At 44.4% G+C, this 19,382-nt stretch overlaps 1 protein-coding gene across 2 annotated transcripts in view; it reads right to left on the minus strand.

Annotated features, from left to right (window-relative positions):
• LOC144113923 (protein arginine N-methyltransferase 7-like) overlaps positions 1-17,625 on the minus strand; it is a 93,287-nt gene extending 75,662 nt beyond the window's left edge. The window contains exons 1-7 of one of the 2 annotated variants that reach the window (XM_077647317.1): positions 17,485-17,625; positions 17,172-17,279; positions 17,069-17,105; positions 16,830-16,979; positions 15,708-15,816; positions 10,910-10,999; positions 8,044-8,156 (exon numbers count right to left, since the gene is read on the minus strand). In XM_077647317.1, coding sequence (XP_077503443.1) covers positions 8,044-8,156; positions 10,910-10,999; positions 15,708-15,816; positions 16,830-16,979; positions 17,069-17,105; positions 17,172-17,266 — 594 coding nt within the window. In that variant the 5' untranslated portion in view covers positions 17,267-17,279; positions 17,485-17,625. The remainder of the gene's footprint in view (positions 1-8,043; positions 8,157-10,909; positions 11,000-15,707; positions 15,817-16,829; positions 16,980-17,068; positions 17,106-17,171; positions 17,280-17,484) is intronic. The other variant, XM_077647318.1, reaches the window with a different exon arrangement.
• Between the last annotated feature and the right edge of the window lie 1,757 nt (positions 17,626-19,382).

Raw genomic sequence — 19,382 nt, forward strand, 5'->3', positions numbered from 1 at the left:
AAAGTTACACGCTGACTTCATGGGTTGTGTTGTGTTTTATGGCACATAGGCAACTAAGGCCATCATGCGCCAAGCTCGAGGAATAGGAGAAATCTTCTGGATAACTATATAGAAATGTGAAAAATCGACGGTCGTGTAGAGTGCTTAAAAAGTTATAACTACCTCGTGATAACAAAGGAAAAAAATTTTAGAAATTGGTACTATTAAAAGCTTTAAAGGGGGTCGGTAACCTCAGCGGCCATCCTTGCCCGGGCAAGGATCTCAAGGCTCCCAACCAATCAAATAAAAACCTCAGCCTTTTTCTCAGGAATGAAAAAGTGGTTGAGGTGCATCAGGCGAAGCACTGGGTCATGATTTACATTTTTTTAAGAAAACCAGCTTCTGTTAAACATCTAAAAATGTAAAACATGTCCACAATTGCATTATCACCCAAGAGCAGTGCTGGGTGGAAAGGGATGCATTGGTTATAAAATGGAGAAAAGCACTTTTTTCTTAGCTCTTCGAGTTTCGAGCATGAAAATAAAATGTGATTAACTGTACATTCAGCTCCACATGAACAAACTGGTTTGTCTTGTTTTGCCAGCAGAAATTTGTGTGTAATGCGTGTGTGGCCTATACGGAGACGGCAGATAATGTCTTCCTTGAAACGTTTCTGGTGCACACGACTTCCATTTACCTAAAACTGGTTTCATTAAGCGTAGTTTGTTATTTATTTCATTGTTCCAAGTGAACTGCCATTTTTTCCTTGCTTTACGATATACTAAGTTCATGCAATGTTTATAGGGCATATTTACATTTCTAATTTGCTTGCCACAAGCTTGAGCAGAGCACAAATCTGCTCTTTCATTGCCTTTTATGCCAACATGACTTTGTACCCAACAGATTTTTCTGTTTTGTCCTTGAGTTACGGCAGTTATTATGTTGTTTATGAGGTCGCCAAGCAGCGGAGTGATTTATTTCTAGAGTAAAGGGGTGTAAGCACACTTAGCGAGTCTGTGTAAAGAACACTCTCTGCGAGGTTCTTGTTTATTGTTTTTTCGATGGCCACACAGATGGCGTAACATTCGGCAGTGAGAGCGGATGCACACTGTGGAAGTCTGTAGCCATTTCAACCCAATTCCCTTGTACCACTACGCATCCAACGTAAACATCTGTTTTTGAACCCTCTGTATAAAAAGCTTTAAAAGTACTGCGCTTTTCTTCTAGTGCAAGAAATTCTTGTATTACATGTTGTTATGTAGTTTGTTTTTTTCTTGGAACTGTGTAAGAGTGACATCACATATTGCAGAGAAATGGCGGCAGTGGATCTCATCTTCGAGCAGTGCTTGACAATGAGTCGAGTGCGCCGAGGTTTTGGCACATCTCTTCAAATCACAAGAGCAATGGCCGGGTAGCTTGTGGTTTGTTGTTAAACAGTATTCTAGATGGGCACTTTGTAGTGATGGGGTAACATAGATGCTTCTGCAGTGAATGGATTTTCGAATCCTAGTCGCGAACATTTATTAGATTTATTTTTATTTATTACTTTCACTTGGCCCAAATCCACAAACATCACAAGATCTTGCTCGGGATTTACCCATTGGAATAATGCTTTCTCACTGAAAACAAAATCCAAGGCGCTGGCACAGCTGCTGATGAGCAAGTGACTTTCTATAACACTGGTTGTGATTTCAACTTGTTCTATTCTTTATTTTCTCCACTACAGCTGATCCTGTCTGAGGGTTTCCCTGCTATTATTAATATGTTCTTTGTGCAAGCTCTTTTTGATGCCATGACACACACACACACACACACACCGTGACCCTTCACTGGGTCAGCTGCTATTTGCCCTGAGTGCACTACAATATACCAGAACCGTACAGCTGCTTTCTCAAGATGTCCAAAGATACTGCTATTGCCTTCACATATGCACTTTCCGAAAGCTGTCTGAAACTTGTTGAGTGACCCTATAGCTTGTAAGACTCACTGGTGATCTCTGTGCTGCTAACCAGATAAATATTGGCCAAGGCTCTATTGCTTTTATAGTGAAAGCCCGTTCATTTGACCCCTGTTAATTAGTATTTCTGGATAATTCAAACTGCCTGCGCGGGCCTGGCCAAAGCCCATGTAAGTCTATGGCATCAGATGTTTGTTAATTTTATCACTACGGGTCTTGCACCTATTAATTTAAATGGGATCCCAAAGGAAGGCAGTGTCCAGGTATGACTGGCACAGTGAACGATGGTCAAACTAGCCCTACTTAAACTCACTGCATGCTGAACTGTAGCCTGCGCACCTCTGACATACATGCTATGGTAGACGTGGCGCTGATTAGTTAGATTAGGTGCTGATTAGTGAGATTATTCTGACTGCATAGTTTCGATTTCGCTTTTCTAAGCTTCGCGCAAGCCTGCGGTGACGGCAGCTATCAGTTGGCTGATCAGCAAGTCAAAATGAGTCCAGCTGTGCGCCATTTCGGATGCTGACTGGCACGTTGCTGGCCTTTTGTTTACGCTTTTTTTTTCCTTCTCAGCACCACTGCGCATTTTGCTCACTTCCGTACATGTAGTTCGCCAGAACTGCGCGCCCATCATTTACTGTTCGCTCTCTGTGTGCTGAAGCCTCCTCACAAGTGTCCCCGTCATTTGAGAGGGGATTCCGCAGCTACTGCATCACACCGTGAAGGATGCCGTGAAAGGCCTTTACCACTTATAAGTTGTTCCGTTTTGATGCTCCCCACAGTGTGCACGATGCAATAAAGCTTTGATGGAAATGTGAAACATAGACATAGTCGCGTTGTTCCAATCTCAAAAGCAGGAGACTATTGCCTAATCTTTCACCAAATAAATTTACCGTGATGCAAGCGGTTCTTATCAGTTCTTTTCGGGATCATTCGCTAATTTGAACTTCGAATAATCTGAACATTTTTCCTGGTCCCTTGAAGTTTGAATTCATTAGCTTTAAGTATATTTAAAGTTATTTAGTTATCGTTTATTTTCTCAACTGAAAGTAGGATTGTTGGCAAACGTCTAAATGCTGTTAGTTCATGCTGAACCTGTATAAGCTTCATGACACACTGAAGGCACTCTCACAAAATTCAGTGAGAAAATAACTTGAAGCTGCTAAAATTCCAAAGATGATTTTCAAACAAAATTCCACAAAATGTTTGCAGTGTCAAGCACTGAAGCATGCCAGCCATACAAAATAAGATTTTCTTAGAAAGCTGCTGCAAAATGGGATGGCCTTCTTTGCCACCATTCTGAACTCCTTTGGGCTGCTACTTCCATGCACAAATGCAAAAGTTGCACAACCCATGCACCATTTCTGTGTTTTCCATACAAGCCAATGGCCTTCTCCAGCACATGGGTATGGTTTTCCACTTTAGGTATGCATGACCAGCACTGAACGAGGTCTAATGTCTCGAAATGTGTTGTGGGTCACAGCAATCCTACCCAGCATGAAGGTCAGCCATCCAGCATGGAATAAATATTTTCCCATGCATTTATTAATGCGAAAGCATTTCTTGTCTCATGAGTGACATGCATAGGACCTGCCAGCAGAGCGTGTTGGCAGAGCATGTCGGAAGAGCATGTCTGCAGAGCATGTCGGCAGAGCATGTCATCAGAGTGTGGCCGCACAAAAATGACCATTTAAAAAAGAAATTTGCCAGCACTGCAGTTCGAACCCAGGCCATCTGTGTACCAGGCGGGCACACAACGCATACACCAAGGTCGTTGTTGGTTCAAGCGTGCTAGAGGGGCACGAAGTGAATGCGTTGTGGTGTGTACGACAGTAAAGTGTGTTGGGGATGTGTATTGATGTTAGACAACGATGACTCGCAAAAAAAAAAAGTTTCTGACCTAATCCAAGGGTCATATGATAAGTGTCACGTGACAACAATGACTTGCAAAAAAAGTTGCTGACGTTAAAACGCAAATTCTTTCACATTTCTCCAATGCTGCAGACTGCACTGCTCTACTAATTTTTTTTTCTCAAGATATGGCTCCCATATTACATTGGAGGCCGCATATTTCATGCAGCACAGATGCTGTATGCAACATGATCCACTAATGCACTATGAATGAATGTGGTAATTATGGTTTGTGCTATCTAGCGGGAGCTCAAAGCAAATGCAGAATATTTTCTCTTACTTCAACACTTAAACTTCTCAACAATAAAACCTACAAACCTTAAAGTTTCACCAAAAAGAGCTTAAAATGAAGGGAGGGTCGGTCAGTTGTGGTGCACAAGCAGCTAAGGATGTCGTGTGCCTAACATGAAGTTGAAAAGATCTCGCATAAAAAGACTTATGTACTGTGCAAAAATTAGGTTTCTCCTGTTTGACATAAACACAGACTTAACATAATGTACCTAATGTGAGGTGCACACCAAATCGGCGGGAGATTTTTTAGTGCGGTGCATTGACAATGGTGCGCCGAGAGCGGAGCGCTGCACGTGCCAGCCTAACGTTGTTCGTGTGCACGTGTGAATGGTGTTTGCGAGGCGATGATGAAGAGCGCGGCGAGCACGAGGAGTGGAGAGCTACCATGTCAGAAAGACAAGGTGTGAAGGGAGACAGAGCAGCAGAGGTCGTGGCATTCAATCATGGAGGTGGTAGCCGTTGGACGTTGGGTCCGTGCTGCCTGGAACCTCCCTTGGATCACCGACGCAAGCCTCCTGTGTCCCTTTCAAGCGTGGAGGTGGCAGCTGATAGACTAAGGGTCCGTGCTGCCGAGAGGCTTCCTTGGATAGCCTGCATAAGCCTATGGTGTTTTGGGACGATGTCGACGGGTCCTGGCTGCACTCTTTCTGCTGCTGCCAAGTTCTTAGGGCGGCTGACAGGAGTACACCGGCATTTTCCTGTGGTCCTCTCCGTTCCTACTACCACCAAGCGCTCTTCCGCCGCTTCCTTCGACGCAACGACAGTGACGCGTCGCAGTTCATCTACCTGCGTCCGCCCTGTCTACAAGGCATCCCCACTTCACCTGGAACGCACAATATCTGGCGAACTCTTTCCTTTAAACTGTAGTGTTGTAAGCGTGCGTGCCGAGTGGGAGTATTTCTTTGCGTCTTCTTTTCTTATTGGCTCTTTTCCTTTAAATTATAAATACGGCTTCGTTTTGTTTTGTTGTCTTGTTGTTTGTCTGTTGTCTTGTTCAAACCTGCATGAGATAGCGTTCCCCTTCAGCAGTCGGGGATGCGTTACCAATTCGCGACACCTAGTAATGTTTCCTCAAATATGTTCAAGGATAGGAGATGCTCAAAAAACTCATAAAGGCTACAGCAATAAGCAATAAAAGCAAGCCTTATCATTACAGGCAACAGTGCCAACCTGGCCAAAGTACTATAACAAATCGCACAATCAAAAGTATGAATGTATGCCAAAAGAACATTCGATGCCCAACATCCAAGAATCGCATATGCCTGAACACTAAAGGCCTCATTTCAGCACTTCCATCCACGTCATCCTTCTTAAACTTGTCCATTGTCTCTCTGTGCTGGTTCATCGAAGATCATGCAAGACCAACTAGCTCCAATAAAACGTGTTACTCAAACTCATTTCTTGTTCTATTACAACCTTCATTAGTCATCAGTCATGATTTCAGTTCCATATATGCCACCACCTCCTTCAATATGCAGTTCATCATCCCTCCTTCGCACATTTGCACAGCTCCACAAGGAACAGCACCAACCTAACCAAAATAAAATCAAGCTCAAAGAGTCATTTTCAGTGGGCTATGGGTGTGTAAAGATATAACCTATTATTGGTGAATATACCAGACCACTTAGGATGTCCATGAATAAATTCTTTACAACCTTTCACAATATAAAGAAGTGATATAAACAATTAAATAATACTACCAGAAAAAACAGTGCTTGTTACAACAGTGGTAGATGAACTTTAAGGGGCCCCGAAACACATTTTCAGTGCATTGTTTTGCCTGTTCGTTGCATAGAATGAGTTATAGTGATGCTATTAGCATCGGTCGTACCGCGTATACTGCGGTTTTTAATATTTTAATTAGCTCGCAAAAACAAATTCGTGGCACTGACCGTGTCACCATACAGTGGCGGTTTTTAGCAGCGGATATGACATCACTTAGTGGGAGCTTGATGATAGGACAAAGAGTAAATATGCTGCAAATTGTGTTAATAACTAGAGATATGTTTGGTCAAGTTTCTGTGTTTTATAATACATTAACAACACCAACTTGTTTGCCCTAGATAAAAGCACTGTAAAGCAAGTAAAACAAAAATACACCCCTAGAGGCTCTGGCTACTTTTTGCATCGACGGACTTTGTGCCTCTCTGTAAACATCTGACGACCTAGCACTCAACACTTATGGCTACTCTCAATGTATCTGAGAGCGGCTTTGCGGAATCGATCCGATCGAGCCATTACACTCTATAAGCGTTCGTTTCGGTCCCAAGGAAGGATGCGTTCATTTCACATTTAGCAGGCAGTGCGCATCGTCAGCTTGTGGAGGATCACCGGGCGGCTGCGCCAGATGGCACCACGTTCCCGTCAACAGCGCGCGCTCCTTGCTCGCTGTGACCAACCAGCGCGCTAGGAGCGACGGGCGATAGTTGGCAGTAAGAGTAGCGGTACGCGCTATGCTAAATGTGTCTGATATCTTGCGCAGGCTGTCACACCGTCGCAGTATCTCGCGCTCGAGTTCAGATCCATAAGTAAGGGAACGTCACTGATCAGTGTTCCCTTCTACGCCGTCGACGTGACGATGAGGCATCGCTGGGTCAGCTGAGCGTTCACATGGTTGTTGTAACCATGCAAACGGCGCCGCTAGCCTTGGCATGAACGAGTCACAGAGAACAGGCAACCATGGAGTGTAAACTTCCGCCACATGCTCAGATGGGCTGTTTTGATTGGTCGCACTAAGTGTCGTCATTGGGAGAGTGAAATGGGAATGGGAAGCTGCGCGAAAATCGAGTTGAGGGCAGCATTTTGTTTGCTTGTATTTTGAAATTTCTTCATTGAATAACTCCCGTACCTATGCATCGATTCCCGTAATTCTTTTTGAGTCAGCATCTGTGTGACATAAAGAATCCATCTGAACTGTAACCGGCATCCGTTCAAGCGGTGTTTCACAGCCCCTTTAACCACAAAATAATTACCTCTCTAAATCGCAGATGTGGCAAATAGTACACCATGCTGAAATGTTCAAAGGCCAATAGAAAGTGCAGCCACCGCCGTAAAAGATAACGACTGTTTTGCAGTATTGTGTCTAAAAGGCATGCATGTCACAAGCACTAAATTACAAACCAAGAGTCAGTTGAACGAATGCAATATTCATAGACATCCAATACTGGTCCCTTTTTACACCTACACACAACAGTAGTTTTAATATTAACCGTGCAATGCCCAGCATATCGCATACAATGCAATCTGTACAAATGTCTAGTTTCCACTACACCCGTAAGAGTACTATGCCCAACAAATGAGATGCAAAGAAAACTAAAGCGTCACCATAAAAACACAAACATATTAGCTCTACAGGAATGCAAATACAGGGGAAATTAATTAATACTTCTAAAGGAGAATCTTCGCACCTTCGTAGTCAAATAGACCTGCACTGGTACTGAGCTCCCCCAGCTAAGACATCCTCATTTTGTTGTTCGGGTTTCATTTGTTGAGTATAGTGTATCAAACCTTCACGGCACAGCACAATTTGCATTCACATCTCTCAAAGCAAAGTTTAGTGTAAGCTGCAAGATCACTCACTGCAGAAGGTGACCTTACTGGCAACTGAATATCTAATTTAAGGCTGTACTAGAAGTTTTAATTTTGCTCTTAATTTTTTGTTCGCGCTGAAGTATCCGTGCTGAGTTTACCATGCTTAGATGTTCAGAAACTACGAGAACTTGCTATTTTAACTACACAGTAGACAAATTCTTTCTCAAAAATCTACCAGTCTTTTACACCTCTGCAATGCAGCATTAGCGGGAACAATATGCTGAGAGTTTAACAACATTACAATAGCCTGGGTATCACAGGGTTAACAACATAATATGAAAAAACAAAAGAAAAAGGGAACAAAAGCCTACCTCTAAGAGCTCCTTCAGTGCATGGACGAATGTTTCAATGGCACCTTCCCCTATCAGCTCAGTGTCAAAAACTTCAGTCACAAGAACGTTCGCTCTTTCCTCCATATCTTTCCCTGTTGAACAATGATTGTAATGATGATCGAAGTGGTTGACCACACAATTTTTTAAGGGACACTGAGGACAAATAAACCCTTTGTGGTTTGCAAGGTCAAAAATTTCCCACTTTTCAGTTCGCCTTTAAATGCTCTACAACAAGCAATGAGTACTCTTTATTCCACATAGTGATATGCTGCCACATTGTGAAGGGGCAGAGAAGCAATTCTTGCACTTCTGAGAGTAATCAGTCGGTGTGACTAAGAGAAACAAAACACTGAAGACAAAAAGGCCTCGTCAAATTTCACGCAGTTTTTTGTACCAGTTTGCTAAGATACCTTTATTGCTGTACAAGTGCCTTGAAAGCCTCCCCTTTTATACCTCTTGGGCACGAGGCCTCCGAGACTTAGATTTAAAAGATAAGTAAGGTATCTTGAGTAGTGCATTGAATTTATTATTCGTGAGTGTCGCGATACGTAGGCCAACAAAAACACCGACTGCCTTGCCGCACATTTTCACGTTGCACGTTCCTAACATAAATTGTGATTTTATGTGTACCACTGTATGCGTGTCCTTCAGTCTTTTGCGCCTGTTCTCACTCTGTTTGCATTTACTATGTCCAACCAAATCGGCCAAGCGTCGTTCAGCATTGCATGTGTGTTGTCATTTGAGTTTCTTCTAGCGCTGACTAAATAATTAACCATTAAATTCTAGGGCCAAGCCAGCTCACTGCAGAAACTTTACTTCAGCCTGCGTATCACACTATGCCAAGAGAGGAGGAGCCTCGTTTGGTACTGACTGATGAAGATGAGAAAGATATGCGAGTACCTTCCATGTGCGTGAAGAAAATAAAGGAAGTCATGCCAAAAGAGACGCCAAAGCAGGAAGCAATGTACCACCACAAAAAACACAGATGCTGTGAATGAAGATGAAGTTCAAGATGGCCACTCAATATTGGTTAGAACACCAACCAGCATAGTGGTAGCACCAAAGACCGGAGCCATCCTACTCCTACTATTTCAACACTGACATCATTGATCTCGTTTTAGAAACAAACAGTTATGCGCAGCAGAAGAACAGGTGTGAATAGCAAAATACAGAAAGAAGCGAACTCGAGGCATTCCCTGGCATGCTGCTCCTAATAAGCGTCAACCCACAGCACAATTTTATTCGTATAAGAGCAGTGTCAGCATTTTTCACAATCGGGAAATATCCAAGATGATGATACATAAAAGGTTCTAAGCTACCTCCAACGCTCTACACTATTGCCATACAGAATAAACGTGGTGAAGACTGTTACGAAAGGTTTTGGAGAGTGAGGCTACTGAGTGATGCTCTGAACCAGCATTTTTACACTGAGTATACCTGATTGGCACATCTATCAATTCATGTGAGCATGGTTTTTTTCAAGAGCGGCTGATTGCCCAAGCAGTATGCATGCCACTCAAGCCTATCAAGACAGGTGACAGTATACGGCGCCGAGCAGACTCAAACGGGCTACCTGGTTCAACTTCGAAGCCTACAAGGGCAAAGCTACCTGATGTCACTCTTGGCAAGCACTTGGCACTGTTCTTAGCCTTTTGGAAAACATCTTCACCAGGAACTCAGGTGTGCTTGAATCTTTCCACTACTATAAGGCTCATGGGAAAGCTTGCAGAACACAATATTCTAGCAGCAACAACAGTTCACACAAACCACAAGAATCATCCTGATGAAGTAAAGCGCGACACACCTTCAAAAAGGTTAGTATGTTTGGTGCTCCAATGGGGTTGCAACAACCTTCAGAGGTGGGTCAACAAAAATGTCCATATCCTTTCTAACTTCTACGACCCAAAGGGAACCACAGAAGTGTTTAGAAAGCTCACTAGTGGGTCTGCGGTAGGAGCAGCACACCCAAAACCAGCATCCGACTGCAATTGATGGATTGGTGGTGTGGACCATTTTGATCTGCGGTGCTACCAGTTCGATCAGTTTGAAGACGGGTTGGATTCGGCTATTTCATTTCAGGCTAAATGCCACTGCCGCCATTGCATTTTACCAGTACCGGTCGGCAAGCCACAAAGAATATACTTATGCGTTTTTTTGCCTGCTTTTGGAACATCACCTCATGACCAGCAAAACCTTCAGGAAAAGCAAAGATATTGGTGTGTTCTAAACAAAAAGAAAGGAAATGGACAGACAGAAAGTGGGGTGGGCGTCCCACCCACAGTGAGGTATGTCCTCAAGGCAATGATGCTGCTGGTGCTCCATGAGGAAGAAGCACAACACAAATTATTATGAGTGCCAAACCTGCAGTGTTCCTCTGTGCATCGAGTTATGAGTGCCAAACCTGCAATGTTCCTCTGCGCATCGAGCGTTATTCTGCTTTTCACAAGGAAACGTAATGCATGCGAGTTCCCATGTGATGATAAATTCAAAAAGTGCCAAAGCAGTCTTAGTTGAAAATAAATACTTAGTGTTCCTCTGAAAACGGTGACGGGTTACTTATATCCCACACTTCAAAAACAGCCAGAGTATTAGTGGGCCAGATACGACCCACATTTTTTGGTCCTGCTAACTTCCCACATTTACTCGCATAATTTGCGCACCGCTAATTTATTACCTTGTTCAAAAAAAAACTTTTACTCGCACATTTTATGCTCCCTGCTGTGCCAAACCACCAGCGCACATGCGGGTACAAGCAAGGCAGGCATGAGAAGATCAGCGTGGCCGCATCACAGAGTGCAACTACAGTAGGTGTGAGTGGAGAGGGTATGAAGTGCATGCCATTTACCCAGCTCACTTGCACTGGCAGTCACTTTCCTGGACGAACGGCTGCAAGAGCAAACTTCCAGTAACCGCCAGAGCGCGCCAGAATCCACCACTACCGAACCATTTGCCGTTCGATTTGCCGCCAGTCAGCCGGGCCACATGCAAGAGCGCGTTTTTTGCCTTTTATCTCCATTCGCCCCCGAGTGCTAGCTTTGCGATTGTATCATTGCATGTTTATTGCTTTCAGCTATGCATGCACCGTCATGCCATCCCGCGGGGAACTACATATTATGGGGTAGGGGTGGGAGGGGATATGCGCAGTACGAGCTCTATATTTCGAGTCAGCTTTCTCCTGGCCAGTGAGGGGTGCGAGGAGGGATTCAATGTACAGGTGGCAACATGTGGTATATGCTGAGTTAGCAGAGCTTTTTAGGACACGTTTGCAAAATTTCCACGTAATTTGCGCACCCCCTTTAAGCCTTAATTTAAATAAAAAAAGTTTGCAACTTCCGCGAGTAAACATGAAACATATGAAATTCATTTTTGCAGTAAAGTTATTCTTAGCAATTCCACACGGCATTAGAAAAATTCCAAAATTCGCATTGGAAATATGGTTGCCTTATAAAGGGTTAAAGTTGGTTTGCATCAAAAGAAAACTGCATTTTAACAAAAAAATGTTGCTTTCATTGAATATGAAATTTTCACAAGCCGGAAAAAGACTGAAAAAAAAAAAGGAAAAAAGGTGTTTCCACTATAGCTGATTCCGCAAGTAAACTACATGTGTCGAAATGGAGTTTTTTAGGTGCTGTAGGGACCTGCCCTGCTGTCCCCTTTGTAGGCTTTCCCGCGATGCACCCATGCAGCAACAGCATCACCTCAAGGGAGGGGCGCATTCCCTGGTTAGTTACCGTAACTAACAAGGGAGGGCACCACAGAGACTGCTTGCAGGCGCGCGCGGGACATAGCTTACAGCATCACCCTCTTCGGCTGGGATCGTCAGCGTAAACGGACATGCCGCTCGTGGCTCCACTCTTCACTAGCGGGGTGAGGAAGTGGCAGGGAGACTCGCTCCCCTATCTTGTCCCGTCCGGAGTCGGAGTATCCCTTGCCATAACACGGGCGAACATTCGCTCGTAACCTTGCTGGTTCATTAGCGATTCATTAGCGTATTTTGTTGCTAGCTGGCATAATTGTTGCTGTAGCAACAAATGCCTGTTTGTGTCAGCCAGAGTGTCGTTCCTTTGTTCCCTCATAGCAAGGCCCGCCGTGGTCAGCATGAGCTCGGTAGCGTACGCGATCACGGGGTGGGGTCTGGCGGTTTTGAACTGTGTCAGCCGCGGTTAAATAAGGGAAATGTATTTATCTCCCCGATTAAAGACCCCACAGTGCGAATCCCAAAGGTTAAGCTGTACCGTTTTCACTACATAATGAACTGAGTCCTTTTCAGTGTAGATGTCACGAGTTCGGATTGAGTGGTGGGAGGATTTTTCTTAACAATAAAGGTTTTTTGGTGCCCGCCAAGCACCAATATATCCAGAGAGAGCCACAGGATCAATTTTTGCAGAGGACAATAATTGAATGGTGTTGTCCTCCGTGTCCCTTTAACATTTTGAAGTCACAAGCAGTCAGTGCAGCAACAGTCTAGTGAGAACCGCCCCTTCAAGTATAGAGGGTACTGGGTTCAAATCTTGATGTCACCAAAAAGCCATTACTTCAAGAAAAAAGTGACTACAAGCCTTTTGGCCAGGCACTCAGCTTTAATAGGCATGGAACATTATAAAGAAGACACCACCTGGACTCTGCAACTGAGTCTTGAAGAAGCAAAGCCAAGCCTGGAAAGCTGCCCGATCCCACTGAACAGCGATGGAGGATTAAGGTAGACTGGTCAAAGCGCAGTTATGCTAGAAAGACACACTGTGCAAAACCAGAACGTACTCGCTCACCAAACACGACTGTGCATGGTGCATGCCATTATGTCCCGTGCGAATTTCATTAACAACCCTTGGCCATCCATCCACAGTAGCTGTGAAGCAACTAAGGAAATAGCCAGAGCTGCAACTTAGCAGAAAGTACTGAAAATCTACAGGCCAGGATGAACTATACTTGCAAACTTAATCTGGCAATGCTGAATGTCGCAGCTATATCTAGTGAGCCTAGCTGCAGGCTAGCTGCTGCTGCTAGCCTAGCTGGTCTGCCTTAATAGCCGCGAGGCAAAATATGGGGCATAGAAGTAAAAACTTGTAGAAAAGAAGAAATGGACATAAAAGGGAACAAGAAACACCATGAAACACGTACCAACTTTCAAAGGTTATTTATTTTTGTTTTTTTTGCCCAGTAACAAGAATGTGCGCAATCCCTAAGGCTCCAGAAAGAAAAAGCTGAGATAAAGCGTTTAAGTCAACATAAGCTATATGACATGCATGAGTCTCATTTTTGACTATTTACTACAGAACAAGAGCTTGAGCTATTATAGTAAGATACAACTAAAAAAACAGCAGTTGCTGAAAATGGGCGACGGCCCGAGGCGTCCTGAGGCTCCGTCGATCAATTAAAGCAGAAAAACGAAATCAGCTTTTTAATATTTGACTTTATTAAACACAAGCCAGGTATCAGAATTCTGGAGCTTATAATTTTTTTCTTGCGATTACCTTCTTGTTTAGTTAACAAGAAAAGTTTCAACAACAGACTGCTTTTTTGTCTTGAAGGAATTCTGTGCAGCGGTCCTGAACGTTGGCGGAGCTTCACTACAGACTTAAGTTGTATCTGACTATAGCTGTTACTTTGTAAGGAAGTTCGAAGCTCAAAACTAAGCAGAAAAAGAATTTGACAAATGGAATTGCTTGTCACCAGGCATTGCAGTAGCAGTTTTAATACATGCCAAACACTGTGCCATGACAACGACTGCTATTTGCAAGTTTCACAGGCTTTAGTGAGTGCCACTAAAGAAATTAATATGGCTGCCTGACTGGTGATCACGTAGCCGCTCTTTCTAGCTCAGTACTGTGCTGTATTGCACTGTCTGATGCCGCATTAAAATGTCCATGCAATTTCCATGCAACTCCATGCAATTGAAACAAGAGTATGCTGCCTCGCTAAAGATGAAGTTGTGTTGTGTTGGGTTTATTGGTGCATAAGTAGCTAAGGCTATCATGCGCCAAGCTCAAGGTAAAAGGTGAAGAAGCTCTCAATGCAGCCCATGGTGTGTGTTATAGCGCGAAAACAAGCACAATATCATCTATCGTGGCATAAGCACACACTACGAACATCATGGCTGTGACCGAAACCACCCAACAAAGGAGAGGCGGTGTGATAGTCAAAACGTTTGGCTTCTGACAGCGCAGTGTAGCAGGTGCAACACGCACCGAGGCAGCTCTGATCATGAGAAGAAAAACCACAGGCGAACACACAGCACTTGAGTGAAAAAGACACAGAGGCCAAACTCACTCTAGCTAGGCCACACCCCTCGACATTACAAGCATGCACAAGTTTGATATGGTGGTTTGTCGAACAAAAACCGGGAGAAAAAATTAAAGAACAGGCAGGGCAAGATTGTAGAAGAATTACCACTGATAGAACTAACTTTTAGTTTCACCATCAGACTTAAAATGTCTGCACATTGTCTCCTTGTTTTGTTTTTGTCGTTAGATCCCCAGAGAGAAGAAAATTTTCAGTGTTTCTGCTTCTTCAGCAGCCATGGACTGCAGCATTTCAAGATGTAGCAAAGAACATATTCATGCACGCAGTATGTACAAGCACCAAGCTCACAGCCGCTGGCCCAGCTTTCCACCTTACTTCTATACACATGCCGTTGCATGTGGCTACCTAAACAAGCACAACACAAAGAATAGCGGTCTGGAGATAACAAAGCACAGGTATAAAGCAGCAAAAACAGACTGCAGTGCGCATTTTGGCACCAATGACTTCTTTTGGAGCACCACCAGTTAGAATCGACGTTTACCGACACAAATCGTGAACAAACCCCGACAGAAACATTTTTTAGCAGCGATTGCTTCAAAACATTAGAAGTTGCAGCTTGTAAGAAACCTTTTACTAGTACTCTGGGGCCACAAACGATAGTTGCTGCCAGTACCAGCAGCTCCACACCTCCGTAAAAGCTCTGATCTAACTTGGTGCGAACTGGCAACTACTGATTGTAAGCATTGCACACACTGAATCAGGCAAGAAACAGATGTTTTTTTCTTTCTTTTCTCAAAAAGCACCTGTACGGTCAAGTGGTCGCTGCTGACAACGGTTTCTGTCAGGGCTTCATTGCCACTTGCATCAATCAACATCTTGCTCACCCGCTGCTCACTGGTGGTGTTCTAAAAAAAATTACTAGGGCCGAGATACACACTACAAAACGTCACAGCCTTGGTTACAGGCTTTACAATTTGAGCCTTGATTATCCATTTTTTCTTGAATTTAGAATCTAGAAGAAATGTAAGCAGATTTACCTCACCTTTGACCAGATAGTACAAGCGCTGTGGTAGACAGAAAATGCGGTTTCTTTTATGTTTTCTGCACGTATTGTGCGCTTCCCATATGTCATATGGATATTTTATTACTCTGGCCATGGCTATGTGCTAAAAAACACAGATATTACGTCAAATGCACTACACGATTTTATTGACAAACAAAAGCTGCAGCAGGAGACGCTCAACCAAGTCTGACACTATGAGACGGTACCATAATCTTTCAAGCAATACTGGAGGAGGCCGTGTGACGGCAACACAGTAAGAGAAACTTGCAAATAAATCGCACTAAGCTCTCAAAATAAATCATGCAATTTGTTAATAATAAAAAGCCAATTCTGCTCTTACCTGGTCCAACTTGAATACTTGTAGACTTCTTTCGAATAACATGTATCCTGTCTCCAAGGTGGTTATCTCTTATAACTTGCTCTGCACATTGTGCAACAGGTTCAAATGCCTTGTGTAATTGCAAAAGAAAAGATGAACAGCAAACATGTAATTCTTTTCTCAAAGGATCTTCAGTTGATGTGAATGTCATATCAAATGGCACAAGAGGTAACAAGAGGACACTGCCAGTCCACGAAAAAAGAGTACACTAACACTCTCTTCCAAGCAGTTTTTTTAAAGGTGCTGTATAGTCATTTACCAATGCAAGCGTTCAAAAATGGAAACAGAAACAGGTGGAACTGCAGTCAGCATCAACAGTTTTCATACAAATTCAAATAGTTCAAAAAAATTAATGCTTGCACCTATCTTTTCTAACTCTGGAGGGGAAGCGTGAAAACTAGGCTGGTTCAGCTAACACAGCCACCTTTTGTGATTCCTAAACCACATGACATGCACTCATTTTTGCCATTTAGTGAGCAGAAGGAAATAGAATTAAATGCCTTGGCAAGTTATCAACAACAATGGAAATGAAGTGACAGCTTGCATGTATGGCTTTAACATCTAGAGTTGGTATTGAATACTATGGAAACAACGAAGAAACTGCTGTTCATGAATATTGTAAAAGTCATGTCCTGATGATTAGCGTTCCTCTGTCTCCTGATTTTAGGCCAACCCAGTCTCCACCTCCCTCAGTGTGGGTATGTGCCATTATATGCCAGAACGCCACAGCACTGGGCTTTATTTTCCAGAAGCTGTACCGCTGGCACGAAGAAATTAATAGCCTAGTAAATAATGAGTGTGTGAGAGACAGAGAAAACATTAGAAACTTTTTTTTTTTCCGCAAGTACACATACGATAAGCTGCACTTATTTACCGAAAAAGTGCATACCGTATGCGTACTCATGGAAAAACAATAACAGAGAAAAAAATGACTGAGAGACACGACGCCCTAACTAATCAATGAGAGGCGAGTGCAGGGAGAATTCCAGCCTAGAAATTCTCCTGGCTGCCGGTAAACAGATACAGGCTTCACCAAGAGGCAGAAACGCCAAACGACAGAACCGCACAACTGCGCCAGCATACCTCGCAAGCATACACGACGTCTGCTCCTCGTTTTGCTGCCATCATGGCCAAAATACCAGAGCCAGTTCCAAGATCCAAAACTACAACTTTTTCGCCCCGTGCTCGGACGGCGTCAATGGCCTCGCACAACGCGATGTGGTACTTGCGATTCTGGGGGGCAGAAGTAAATGATTACAACCTGCAGTAACCTGGAAACTGTGCGTTGAGAAAGCAGTAGTGAACGAAAAAATGCCCATTACCCTTTCTCCGTCGTGTAACATATCGCCGAAGGCGCTCCTACAACAACAGAAACAGCATCAGCAACACGCCACAAAAGACAACACGAACGTCGGTGGAATATACCTCGCGACATCTTGGTGATGATCGTATTCAACTGCTTGAGTCTTCCATTCATCTTTGCCCGTCATTGGGTTTTCTACGTAGTATGAATCAGCCATCGCTGGAATGAACCTACAAGTTGTAATCAAGTTTAGAATTTTGACCTACGTGCGCCGTCAATCCATGTGGTTAAGAATGCAGTGAGGGGACAGCAAGACATAAGAGCTACTTCCTGTCTCCGCGCTGTTTTCTTAACATCATCTTGCACGAACTAGCCCACCTCCAAAATGTCATCAACGGTTCAAAAACTGTGCGAGAACAATCGCATGTAACTTACCAAATCCCCCCTGCCAGTTGTTCAACTGTTCAATCAACACAGCCAAATCCCGCCACAACGCGTCTCCGCGTGTTCTCAGACAAGTTGCAAGCGTTTGCGGGTAGGTAGGCTGGAGACGCTGAATGGTAAAAAAAATGTGACGTCACGCCTGTAACGTCATAATCACGTAACGTAACGTTACGGTCACAGAATTTGTGAACCTAATCTGTGGGAGTTTATAGCTAGGCCAAATACTACAGGAGAACAGAGTCGGGGATATTGTAAATATATGGGGCTAGCCAATCCTGGAATAGGCTCTAAAGCGCTTTAAGGAAAGTTTGCACAGTAAGAAGCGGCCGGCGTTATTTCGACCAGGTGAAAATAACGGAAAGCCAAGCCAAATCGTTATTCCCACCTGGTCGTAATAACGAAAGCGTTATTTTCACCCGTGGATTATAGATTGGCTTGGCGTCATTTGTGATTTGTGGATCGCGGTCGTGCGGGCGCGGGCGTTTTGCATCGCTTGCTTGTTTGGTCGGCCTCTGGATGCTCTGGACGTGTGGTGTGGCACATTCGTTGTGGAAGGACGCTTGTGTGGTTTGTGTACTCGTACTTGTGTAGTGCCTGTGCCTTCGAAGGCGCTCCAGAAAAATGAGTCTTTTCGAAGCTTTCTGAGGAAAATCTTGTCGTAATTGACCGTATGAAAATACGCTTTCATTTCGCGTAATTTATGGGTTGTTCGAGTGGGCATATGTGCGCTCATAAGTTCCGAGCTTTCATCCTTGATTTGCGCAGAGTATAGGCAAGTTAGTAATGTGAATTCTTTACAACGTGATCAGGCACGGTGGTTCCGCAGTCCCCGAGGCATTCGTCGGTCGAAGCGAGCAGCGGTCCCATACATACAGGGTCGTCCACCCTGAACACGCGAGTGCGTGGCTGCACCAGTGCTGTGGCATGTTGCAAGTTGCGCGTCCGCGCCATAAGTGTCGCCACGGTCGGAACGATTGCAGCGATCCTGGTATCTGGCAGCAAACGCGGCTGGAGTCAATGACACAACGCGTCTGCGCCGCCAGTGCCGCCGCGGGCAACGCTGCAGCGCAGTGGCAGCAGACGACAGCGACCGGCGCAAGCATAGCGAGCAAAGTTTTGAGCAATTTATGTTTTTACCGCCAACTCCCAGGCACCGCCACCGTCGCATTTCAAAATCGTCCCCATTGGCTCTACGGGAATGTCACACCCTTGGCTGCACTCTCTGGAGGGCCACTGCGTCCGGCACGGCCACTCAGCCGAGTGGCGCAGGAGAAGTTGGACCTGCGCGTGGCGCTTCGCCTCATCTGCCACTTCAATTCGATGCGCGGCCGTGTCGGACGCGGTGGCCCTCCAGAGAGCCCAACCATGCGCTCGCGTTATGCCAAGAGAAGAAGGTTGCTAGTGACACGTCGACAGGACCAGATGGTATTCCGATTATATTAATAAAGAAGCTTTGACCAAAATCCAAGCAAACATTAATAGAGGTAGTGAAAAAAAATGGTAGTGGATGGCAAAGCCCCCAATGAATGGCGATCAAGTAGAATGAACATGATTTATAAGGGAAAGGGGGACAAAGCTGACATAAGCAAATACCGTCCTTCAGAAACGCACTGCGACGAGTCTCAGCCTGAGCAGCTGTCTGTGGAAGGTATTTAGCAATGAAGAGGGAGCGTACCTGGAGCGTGCGAAGATGCGGTACGCGTGCGCTTCTTCGCTGCTATCGCGGTGGCCGCATTATTCCCATAGAATCATCGCTATATTGGAATCTAGAAATTGTGTATTTTAAGGCGCAGGCGACAAGAATAAAGCGGATGGCAGAAACAAAACTGTCGGAGCAAACCCACGCAAGCGCATTTCGTACAGCGCTGTTCGTGCCGTCTGCCGCGGCA

Source organism: Amblyomma americanum, chromosome 1 (genome assembly GCF_052857255.1).
Source record: "Amblyomma americanum isolate KBUSLIRL-KWMA chromosome 1, ASM5285725v1, whole genome shotgun sequence".
Taxonomy (NCBI): domain Eukaryota; kingdom Metazoa; phylum Arthropoda; class Arachnida; order Ixodida; family Ixodidae; genus Amblyomma; species Amblyomma americanum.